This window comes from Eptatretus burgeri, chromosome 12 (assembly GCF_056783735.1).
Source record: "Eptatretus burgeri isolate ZD-2024b chromosome 12, Ebu_testis_v1, whole genome shotgun sequence".
NCBI classification, from domain to species: domain Eukaryota; kingdom Metazoa; phylum Chordata; class Myxini; order Myxiniformes; family Myxinidae; genus Eptatretus; species Eptatretus burgeri.
Window position 1 is genome coordinate 85,861,134 of NC_140972.1, and position 12,500 is coordinate 85,873,633.

The 12,500-nt window shown below is 41.5% G+C and overlaps 1 protein-coding gene across 1 annotated transcript in view; it reads right to left on the reverse strand.

Annotated features, from left to right (window-relative positions):
* The window catches only part of LOC147016037 (neogenin-like), a 557,153-nt gene that overhangs the window by 145,023 nt on the left and 399,630 nt on the right, over positions 1-12,500 (reverse strand). The window contains exons 9-12 of the mRNA XM_085849139.1: positions 6,613-6,764; positions 5,801-5,955; positions 1,514-1,652; positions 1,094-1,143 (exon numbers count right to left, since the gene is read on the reverse strand). Coding sequence (XP_085705265.1) covers positions 1,094-1,143; positions 1,514-1,652; positions 5,801-5,955; positions 6,613-6,764 — 496 coding nt within the window. The remainder of the gene's footprint in view (positions 1-1,093; positions 1,144-1,513; positions 1,653-5,800; positions 5,956-6,612; positions 6,765-12,500) is intronic.

Genomic DNA, 12,500 nt, shown 5'->3' on the forward strand with positions numbered 1-12,500 from the left:
AGCTTTCAGATAGGACTTTTTCAGTAATGGCTTCTCAATTGCACCTGTCCAGAGGCGAAGCTTTGTGAAGGGAACGGGATATTGTTGATTGATGAACACTGATCCTCATCTTGGACATAAAGCCTTGCAGATCTTTCAGTCATTGTTGGGTTTACAGTGACATCCCGAACCAGTTTCCTTCCTGCCCGGCTGCTGAGTTTGGTTGGGTGACCTGATTTGGGTAGGGACTGAGTGATATGATGTCTTCCACTTCTTATTGATGGATTTCACCATAATCAACGGGTTAATGAGTGACTTTGGAATCTTCTTATAACCCTCTCTTGACTGGTGCTTCTCCACCTCTTTATGTTTGACTTATTTGGAAAGCTCCTTAGTCTTTATCTTTACCTTGTTGGTTGACAAAGTGAGTTGCACCTTAAATTTAAAACAAATAATTTACTCCTGAAGTGATTTCGGGTTTATCATGGAAAGAGTTTGAGTACTTATGCAACAGAGAATCATCTGATTTTTCTCTGTTAATTAAACGTATTCAGATTTTATCCACATTTTTTTAGCTTTATTATTTTGGAGTAGTTTTTTGAAGACTCGTATACGAAGTTTGATTTGAAAGCATCATTAAATCAGCTCAGGTGACATCAAAATGTGAAAACTTTGGAGGGGGGTGAACACTTCCACAGGCCACTCACTCTATATTTACCATCGGGTCAGGAATTGAACCTAGATCAGACATATAATCGCTATCTCTCGAGCAGCAGTTTGGTTGTGCTTCTAATTTTAAAGCTCATAATTATTGTGTTTGCATGTATGATTGTAGTGTATCTGCTTGGAGTGTGTCTGCTTGGAGTGTGTCTGCTTGTAGTGTGCAAGCCCAGTATCTGTTTGTAGTGTGCAAGAGCATGCCTTACTAAAGTGTGCGCGTGTGCGCACACACACACACACACACACACACACACACACACACACACACACACACAATCTTTCAGGCTGCAAAACAAAAAGTCTTCATGTATAAACAAGGGGCATTAAACCTGAAAGTAACCTCAAAGAGATGGAAGAGGTGGGGGGGGGAGGGGGGCAGGATAAAGCAACTTACCTGTGAGTTCACCACCTCAACCACGACACCCTGAGGAGGTGCACTGGGTACTGTGAGGAAACATAATATGGTTAATTGCAGATGAGACATTCTGAAATAAGTCTTATAGATTATACTAGCTCATTAAAAACATCTTTCTCATATGTACGAACTCTTTATTTTCTTGTACGCTAATAAGTTCATCTGATGAGTTTCATGAAAGGCTGAGAAAATTGTAAATGGTGTTTGTAAATTGTAAATGGTGTTTGGGGGGGGGGGGAGGAGACAGAGGTCACAAACAAGTGGAAATAAAGATCAAAAAAACACAAGTGAAACAAACAGACTTCTTATGAGCAATTGCAGACAAACCCAATGTATGGAAAATGTTATTACTCGGGTGATTGATGACAAAAACAGATTGCTTGAAAACATGAAACATACCATCAGAAAGTGTCCGCACATCGACTTCAACTGAGGAAGTGCCAGGACCATTTATGTTATAAGCCACGACCCAGAAACCATATAATGTGAACTTCTTGAGACCATCCTTCAGATATGACAGACCTTTGACATCTACAGTCTAGAGGAGTAGGGAGAGGTGAGAAAGATGAAAACAAGAAGCATTGATGTGGTGTTAAAGAATCACATAATTGAGTTTAAAAACTGCCATCTTCATGACAAAAGCCACATGTCTCCATTATTTCTACCCATGAGTCAAGACCCATTACAAAGAGCTAAACAATGAGACTCCCTGCATATCTGGTCCCCAGCTGGGATGTGTCAAGAGCAAGTGAAGCAACAGTACATTGCACCAAGACAAAGTATAGCTGTGGCTGTGCCAAAAGCAAGCGTTGTTATCCTGTGCTTGTGAAGCGAAAAGCAGGGTTAGGCATTCGGTTGTATATATGCATATGTGTGGCATACGTGCATGCGTGTCTGCATTTTCAAAATTCATTTTCTCGGCAACCGTTGGTCCATTGACATGAAATTTTTTATCACAGGAGTGCCTCCGCCTGTATCATTTATTTATTCATAATTATGACGTCATAGGTCATGTGATACAGGCATCATCTTGGAAAGATCAAAAAAAGTTGCATCTCTATATTTCTAAAACTGATCCATGGAAAAAATTGAAGCATGACTCATTGTAAAGTACTCCCCTTGGGGAATAAGATCTGTTAATGATGATGTCATCGGTACGTTAATTATGACATCATAATTTGACAAGTATAATGCTTGATTCAATCAGTATGAATTTTATTTCTCTGCAATTGTTGGTCCGATTGACAGGAAATTTGCACCATAGGAGCACTTCCTCCTGTAGAATATGGTAACGATAATTAGGCCGTCATAGGTCACGTGATACAGGCGCCATCTTTGAAAAACTTTGCACCTCTACATCTCTGAAACCACTCCATGGAAAAAAATTGAGACCAGGCTCATTATGAGCTACTCCCCATGGGGAATAAGATACGTTAATGATGATGTCATCAGTGCCTTCGTTATGATGTCATAATTCGACAAGTGCAACACTTATCCCAACATTATGAATTTATTTTTTCAGTTACAGTTGGTTTGATGGACACAACATTTTCACCATAGGAGCGCCTCCTCCTGTAGAATATTTTCATGATAATCATGATGTCATACATAGGTCATGTGGTACAGGCGCCATCTTGGAAAAACCGAAAAATGTGGCACCTCTATATCTCCAAAACCGTTGACTGTGCAGGGTAAGTATTCTATGAATACCATCTAGTTTTATTATCTGGTACCATTCTGTTACAAATATTTCAATAAAGGGGCGAATCAACAAATTTTATACACACTGGGTTTGGGAAGATGGGCAAAAAAAAATGATGGGATAGTAGAAAAGGAAAGTTGTTGGGTGGTGGGGTGTGTGTGTGTGTGTGTGTGTGTGTGTGTGTGTGTGTGTGTGTGTGTGGGGGGGTGGGGGGAGGTGAGTATAAGAAATAAGTCGTATGAATGGTAAGGACAGTAAAAACAGAAGAATAAATGGGAATGTACGAGGCATATGAAGGGTGTTCGTCAAAATTCTAACATTTCTTCGTACTTATTTAGTACGGTTGGCTTCAATTTTTTTTTATTATCAGAGCAAACTCCCGGATGGAACCGAATAATGATGAATTTGTGTTATCGCATGCAATAAAGTGTTTAGCTTCAATCTTAGCGAGGCAAGAGCCATTCAAGGCAGTTCCTCTGAAGAGGCGAGAAACATAATTACGCCAGATTTTTTTATTATTATTATTATTATTATTATTATTATTATTATTATTATTATTATTATTATGAGCAATTCCTACAATCAACCAAAATGCATATCAATATCATGGTATTTTAACACTTGAAATGGAACGATTTAAAAGTTGGTGTGCTCCTTTTCACCATAATCACATAATTGAGTTTAAAAACTGCCATCTTCATGACGAAAGCCACATGTCTCCATTATTTCTACCCATGAGTCAAGACCCATAACTAAGAGCTAAACAATGAGACTCCCTGCATATGGAGATGTATCTGGGGATGCTTCGTATGGTACTAATGTATTCTCTACATCATTGCATCGATAAAGTCATCACTATAAATTCACAAAGTTAATTTGTGTATGCCTATTAAAATGTGTTTCAAAAAACTGTATACTTATTTACAAAGATTTGACATTCAAATGAAGATTAACAAAATCAATAAAACATTTTTTTTTATCTCATCCTGTTTACAATATATTGTTACATTTGTGGGGATTTGGAGGGGGGGTGGGGTAAGACATTACCAAAGAGCAGATTGAACGTAAAGTGTAGCATGGTCCGCGTGCGAGTAGAGAGCTATCTCAGTGAAAAAGTAGGGAAATGTCAGCTTAAGCATTGTCTTGTTTGCCTGTACACCATCCAGGGGATCCAGGGGATGGTGGCAGTACTAATTAGTGAGGGATTATCGTTAAGGAAATTGTATGTAAAACCCGGATGTAAACTTCTGCCGGGGGGGGGGGGGGCGCCGGGAGGCCTGGTATGAAAGAAGTGGGAGTGGAGTGGTGGATCGCCTCCCAAGGGGAGAAGCAGTGGATCACCTCTCAAGGGCCGGAGTGATGGATCGCCTCCCAAGGGGCTGAGCGGTGGATTCGCCTCCCAAGGGGCGGAGCAACAGATGCCTCCCAAAAAGGGGTAGAGGGTGGTCAAGAAGAAAAAGGAGAGGGAAAGGCCATAATTGGCAGTTGCGGGAGAGAGAACATTGGAGGCAGTTGGAGAAACAATATTCGAGAAGAGTTGAGAGAGCGAGCATCGAGAACGGCCGAGGGGAAAATTGGTCTGAGGAGAAGGCGGAGAAGTCTGGGAATGCGACTGGGAGTTGTTGGCATGTGCGAGAGTGAGAGGAGAGCTTTCTTTGAGGGGGTCATCCTGCCTGCCTGCCTCTGGCTCTGAGCCTGAGGAGGCTGTTCTGAGCCTCGCCTGAGGATCCTCGCCAAGAGCCTGTTCATCGCCCAAAAGCCTGTTCATCGCCGGGGTCCTGTGTGTGACCCTCCTACCGATCTCATCATCCTGCGATCGTCTGGATGCCTTGTCATTTGCTCGCCTCATCGTCTGCTCACCTCCTCATCCCTTCTCAACATCTGCTTGCTCCACTGCTCCATAAAGCTGAATCCCCCCGGTTTTTGTCCCCTCCCTGTCTGTGACTGAGTCTGGAGTGCGGCACCGAGTTTTTTTTAGATTTATTCTCCCCATTTGTGCATAATTATTTCTTTATTTATTATCGATTTGGTATTTTCCATTTCTTCCCCACCACAACCCTCCATCGTCTCCTCTATTGCAATTGAATCCTTCCTGGTTCTTTTTTTTTATTGTTGATTGCGGTTAGGGGAATAAACCCGTTGGGTTCAAACGCTTAAGTTTCCTCATGTCCCCGAATGACCAATGTGCGCGCCGCCGCCATTAGTTCGGAATGCCTCATTTTGTGCCGCTTGGGACATTGTGGGACTTCAACCTCCCACCACGACAAACTCAACATTGGTTGAGCCATCGATGCTACAATATTTACTTGCTCATTTATTTCTAACATTTTATCAAAATTTATCTCAAAGATTATTGGTTTCAACAAGGCTGAAAAGTCTAAATGTCAGTAATTGATGATGAAAACTTAAGCAAAGCCTCAGTTACCTTTTGCAAAGTTAAAAATATAAAAGTGTAATTCTTGTCCATTCATTCTGTATCAAAACCTGAGGCCTCATGCCACCGAACACATGGAACAATCCGTAGGTGCCTGAACAGCAGACGCGACGTGACACTATCTGGGAACTTTCACGGCAGCAAAGCCACCGTAGCCTGATGGAAATCACTCTGAATACAATTAACTACTCACCCATAATAATTGTATGGCTAAAGGTCAAGGTTGATTTAATCGATGCGTCACTGGCCTTTGGTTGAGAGATTTATACCCAACGTTTAGTGTTCTTAAAATTATTTTTACAAAAGAGAATGAATAATTCCCTCGTGGAAAACCTTTATACCTTTTATCAATAAATTATGAGACCGATCTAACCCCAAAGCTAAGCAACAATGAATGCTCTCAAGTTATTTATGTTATGAATGAAATGCTTGCCATAAGTGAGCAAACCCAGAAAGTGGCCGGTTCTATTGACTTTATTTTTTTTGATTATACTGTGTGAAAACACCATTGAAGGTCCATGAAGGACAATGAAATGTTGTGGAGAATGACCTGCTCTGCAGCTGTATCAGTCTCTTTCTCCATGTAAGACAGCCGGTAGTGGACAATAGGGCCAAATGTCCTCAACGGTGCCTCCCAAGTAATGTTGACAGCAGTTGGAGATGCAGCGAAAGCTTCGAGGCCCATTACAAGACTAGGAACTTGTACTGCATACAGAACACACATGTTCACAGTCAATCATCATCACTCGTTGGTCATTGTGCAAAGGCACCGTCTGTGATTATGAAATCCATAATCGGTACGACGGACTGCATAATCAACACAGTTTCCAACGGTAGAGCGAGTCATTTCCACTTAACCATTATCTCTCTCGTGCCTCTGTGACAGAACACATTCTTGGGGCTTCACAGATAATGGCCTCTAATGCAAAACATGCCACAAAAGGTCATTTTGAGAAAAGCGAAACCAAAATAAATCTATCCTAGAGGTCAACTGGTGCATATAATTAAGCACGTGTGGAGATCAAATCAAGGCTCGTCATCATGATGATAATTTCCAAATGAATACTATAAGTGCCAAGCATGACATGACCATCTCTCCTCATATGGCAATTACAGAAGGTGGCTTTTTCACAGGTTCATTGTCTGTTCTGTCATCGTAAGGCATTTTAAGAGATCGAGAACAAAAGAAAAACAGTGCATTTAGAGAAATGTAGCATAAGCAGTGTGAGTGAGATCTGAGCAGCAGATGTACGAACAATGCATACAGCTTTATCTGAGTGGTGTGTGTGTGTGTGTGTGTGTGTGTGTGTGTGTGTGTGTGTGTGTGTGTGTTTACAACAACCCAACAGGATGCAAGCTTACCTTCATCCTGCATGACCACCTGCAGCCTACGTGAGCGCATCCCAATGCCATGCATAGTCCGTGCGGCTATACGGAAAGTATAGCTACTGCCAGGCTGTAATCCCTGTACTGTGGCTTGCAATGCATCACCAGCTGTCTCCACAACTCGCTCTCTACACACAGTAGGTGACAGTGGTGAAGAACAATGATGCAGAGTCAAGGTTAATAAAGCTGCCATGGCCTGTTTAGAATATCCACGAAGCGGCCGCTGGACATTTAGCTTTAAATTATGTTAAACTGGGCTGTCTGCTGATGTCATGATATATATGATTCTGCAATGAAAACCATTGGGTAAGAACAAAATGAAAAACTTATTTGAATCGGAAAATTATGAGAAAAAAAAAATCAGTCAAAAATCAATAAACCCGAGAGGAATCATGCAAATAAAGATGATCACAAAAGGCCAAAACAATCGAGTCAGCGATGATTTAAATTGTATCATTCATCCAAACCAAGAAAGGAGCAAAATACTTCAAAAAAATGGACAACGTCTCTCTTTCTAACACGGAAGATAAATGAGTGGGTGCTTTCAATGACAGCTATACGCAGGCATTTGCTCCCATACATTTATTATTTTTGCATTCAATTGCTTTTCTGTTTTATGGAGTTTGATAGATATGCTGATGGAGAAAACAAAAATCAACTGCAACCAAAGCCTGTGAGATCCATCTGCAGTGTCAAAATGAACGCATCACACGTGCCGGAGTATCAAATGATTGATGATTGTCTAGCATTATTTGGTCACCTTTGAAACAATTTGGAGGAATATTTTAATTATAGACAATAGCCAAAAACTGTAGACAATTTATCAATGCAACCTTCTCCATACTGTCGTTAAACTGCACCACATGTTAATTGATTATTACACAGTAAATGAAGGATAAGACGTCAGCATAATCATAACAGAGAAGAAGGCCACAGAAATTTCTACAGCACTAATTAATCATCACTGCAAAACCACTATTTTTTCAATATATGGAGAGGAGGTGGGGGTTCATCACAAATAACCTTTAACATGAGCATCAGAATCTGTTCGGAAATACCTACTTTAAAAACATGTTCAGAGAGAATTTTTAAAAAAACGAGGAAATTGCAATCCAATGGACTGATAAAGGATATAAAAAGAATAAAATTAGAATATGTAAACTTAGATCCCTACTGACAATTTTTAGGAGCAATATGGTGAAAGGAGAAGAAGAGGCAAAATATGCATCAAATATTGTTAATATGTGATTGATGTGCTCACATGTGTTATTCATGTTATTATAGAAGATTTTCCACCTGAAATTACAACAAATATAATACACGAGCTGTGGCTCACAAATTTGAAATCTAAATCACAACAAAGGCCTATTTGAGGTTCCCATCTAAACATAATGCTCACAAACCTGAGATCCCAGGTTGAAAACCCATGTATTCTGTTGATTTGTCTATTATCTCATATTATATTTGCAAATGTCACAAGAAAAGGACAGTGCAGCTGTAGACCATTATTTAACACTTATTTTGGACTTGTGAGGACGATATAAAGTACTAAACAATCGTTTAGTTGTGACCATGAAACCAAGCCGGTTAAAATACGTATTAAACCCTCGAGCTTGGTGGAGCAGCAAGGCACAGATCAATGCTTCACACCGTGTTGCTTTTTATCAGATCACAAGGGTCATTTATGGTTTTATTAGTACACCCGACCACAAACTTCCTGGCTGGTGTGCAGCAAGGCGGAGACAATGTACTCTTGTTGCAGACGGCCATTGTTAATTGCTCACAGTTCGTGCAGCTTTGGCTGATATGGGACGCGATAATGTTCCTTGTTGCTCCACCAAGATATGGGGTTTAAAATATAATTTAACCGACTTTGTTTCATGGTCACAAGGAAACGATTGTGTGGTACTGTATATCGTTCTGATTAGCCCAAAATAAGGTTGAAACCATGGTTGACGACTCCACTGTCCTTTACTTGTCACCCTCAAAATACTCCGTTTTTAAAATAGACCCGAGTGTAGCCGTGGAAGCTATCTGGGATTGGAGGTGAATTGTGCTGGTGATTGGAGGTTAATGTTGGGTTGCCTTTATCGGGTCAGAATGGAACATACACACATACATATATATATATATATATATATATATATATATATATATATATATATATATATATATATATATATATATATATATATATATATATATATATATATATATATATATATATATATATATATATATATATATATATATATATATGAAGACCACAAGGGGAAAACCAGAGATGTCACTTTTTATAAATTTCAGGGTTATTGCACCTGCCAATAGTTGGCAACATAAGGTTTCCTCTCACAATATGACTTTAACAAATAACCAGGGGTGTCACATAATTTATATGGTATAGAGTTTAGCCATGCAATGAAAAAACAAGTGTTGTCAAAGCTGAACAAGTAGAAACCCAGAGTTATCAGTACTTTACTCTTGGTTATCTCCCTTTCATTCATGTTAACTGTTCCACCATAATATTCAGAGTTGAGAAACTAAAAAAATCAAAGGCTGTAAAACTTTCACAGCATAAACTCTGAGCACTACAATGGCCTATTTGGTTATATCATGGGCTCCGAAGTTGGTGCATATCGTGGTTCAAGCCTGGTCAAACCTTTATTGTGACTTTTATGGGACCCACGCCATGGCTTAATGGTTAACGTGTCTGAGTACCCATCCTCAATCGATGTACCCACCGCCCAATCAACCTGCTAAGGAATATGAGGGAGTCACATGAGGTGACTGGCTATCGCGGGGGTGGTTTATCCTTGGTTTCCTCCCGGTTTTCCATCATATTAAGTAGTACGGAGTAAGAAATGGAGAATCCGTCGTCATATAAGCGAAATACCCTTGAGTATGGCGTTGAACACCAATCAAACAAAAAACAATGACCGTTTAATGTTGAAAAAAATAATCTGTGATCACCAAAGTCATGTAATGTATGCTAATAACCAACAAGCATGAATTTGATACACATCCTGGGTTAAAATTGCATGGTAATTATTAAACAAGGGAATAACAAGTGATGTGAGTTTGCAACATTGATTCGTTCTTTGCTCTTACATTAAATAACACAGAAGCTTGGCAAATGCTACATGCTTAATTTGATCGGCCAATGATCACTCTTCCTTTTACTGGAAAAGAAATCTATATGACAGTTATTAAACAGTCCACCAAAGACTTGAAACTTTGTTTTTCAGTTTCTTCAAAATTGACTTTTCCTGACATCTCTGGTTTTCCCCTTGTGGTATATATATATATATATATATATATATATATATATATATATATATATATATATATATATATATATATATATATATATATATATATATATATGCAGCCATCCATATCTTGTGCCTGATTGTGTCTGCGGACGTCCATCTGCAGTTGGGTTACTTCTTATTAGGAGGTTGGTGGCAGGATTTGCACTCCAGCCACCGTAACACCATTCATTCCGCAAAACATTCCAGAAGCATAAAAAAATCTGGACCCACTCCGTAGAAATACCTTTTGTGCAGCTTACCTTCCCAGGGCAGCTTTGGGGCAAAGCCTTCAGGACCCCCAAACTTTGAGGATAGGCGGGAAACCACGGGGTAACATTCCAGGGTCAGATTGCGGGAGAGTGTGTCAGGGTGGTGCAGAGGTGTCATCCACCAACCTGAGGCAGTCCCTTAGGGTGGGTGCCTGGAATGTCCTATCCCTAAAGGAGTATGATCACCTGTCTCTTTTCGTATTTGACCTCAAGCGTTTCAACATCGGTATTGCATCACTCTCTGAGGTTCGGAGACCGGATTGTGGCGAGATCATGACGGGTGGTTACACCTACTATTGGTCTGGTTGCTCTGATCGTTACCATGCCCAAGGAGTTGCTGCAGCTGTGTCCAATAAGCTGAATCCAATGATATTTGAGGTAACACTGGTCAACAAGCGTATTATAAGACTAAGGATTCATCACTCCTTGGGTGTCATTTCCCTGGTCTCTGTCTATGCTCCGACTGAGGCGAGTGATATCACCGTGAAGGACGCATTCCATGCCACACTCGAGTCTGTGGTTGATCAGTGCCCTAGGCGAGATAAACTTCTAGTCTTGGGGGATTTCATTGCATCGACTAGAAATGATAGGGATGGTTATGAGACGTGTGTTGGTCCCTTTGGGTCTGGAACTGTGAACCAGAATAGGAGTAAGTTCCTTGACTTTGCAAGAAGTCATGGACTTAGGAGGCCTGTTTCATGGTTTCAGCACCCACAAGCTCATCGCTGGACTTGGTATTCCAACGCTGGCGGTGTGGCAAAGGAGATTGACCATGTGCTCATTGATGGTTGCTGGAGGATAATTTAGAACTGCAGGGTTTACCGGAATGCTCAGTTCCTCAATACCGATCACAGGCTTGTTGTTGCAACTCTTAAATTGCACCTTAATTCCAGGAAAATGGCACCATCCAAGGCTCGGCTGGATGGTGGCAAGCTCAATGATGAGAGGGTAGCTGAGGAGTTTGTGAACAGGCTGAGTGGAGATTTGGGGGTCTGGGTGCTTTGGGAGATCCTGAAGAGTTGTGAAGTTCCTCCAAGACCACCGTCCTTGATGTTGCCGGTAAATGTCTTGGAACTTATCGGACGGCGAAGAAGAATTTCATCTCTCAAGAGACACTGGATACCATTGTCCCGAGTCGCAGGGCCAGCCTGAATGTCAGAGCAGAGCTGTTCAGGGAGCTGAGACGTAAAACTATACGTGCACTAAGGGTGGAAAAGGAGGCCTAAGTGGGAGGAATTTGTGAGGGAGGAGAGCATCACCTGTGGTCAAGTGATTCTCATCCTGCTTACAGGGAATTCACGCATTGCATTCGTGTAAGCCCATCCCTCGGTGTACTGCAGTTAGAGCAGAGGGTGGTGGGCTCTTGACAGAGGAGTCTGAAATGAAGGCCCGCTGGGCTGGTTACTTTGAGCGGTTGTACCAGGCTGATCCAACAGCTGTCGAGTTGGACATCAGGGGTATAACAATCCCTTTTGCTGACTCTCCAATCAATTGTGGTCCACCTTCATTTGTGGAAACACAGGCTGTGGTAAACTGGTTGAAATGGGGTAAAGCTCCAGGGATCTGTGGCATCCATGATGAACTTCTCAAGGCTGGTGGAAATGTTGCACTCGTGTCATTGCATGCAGTTCTGTGCTCTGCCTGGAACACAGACATCATCCCAACTGACTGGAAGAGGGGCCTTGTTGTCCCTCTCTGGAAAGGGAAGGGTGATCGCCAAGACTGCAACAACGACCGAGGGGTGAGGATGCTCTCAGTGCTGACAAAGGTCTTTGCTCTGAAAATTCTCGATGGGGTTCGGCACCATCTGCTTGAGCACCAGCATCCAGAGCAGTTAGGCTTTACACCAAAGCGGTCAAGGATTGACCGTATCCTTGCTCTTCGGGTCCTCACCAAGCGCAGACGAGAGTTTGGGCAGGGGCTGCTTGCAGACTATGTTGATCTCTATGAAGCATTTGATTCAGTGAATCTGGATGCCCTCTGGAGGATTCTTGGTCTTAATGGGGAGCCACCAAATCTGATCGATCTGATGTCTGAACTATATTCTGGAACTGAGAGTGCTATGAGATGTGGTGGTACCATCTCTGACTTATTTCCAGTTGTTACTGGCATTCATCAGGGGTGTGTACTGGCCCCCACAATTTCCAGCACTTGTATGGACTGGATTCTAGGGAGGTTGTCAGAGAGATCAAGCTGCGGTGCATCATTTTGGAGTGTCAAGATCTCTGACCTTGATTTCGCAGATGATGCAGTCATCTTTGCGGAGACGCTAGATATCCTTATG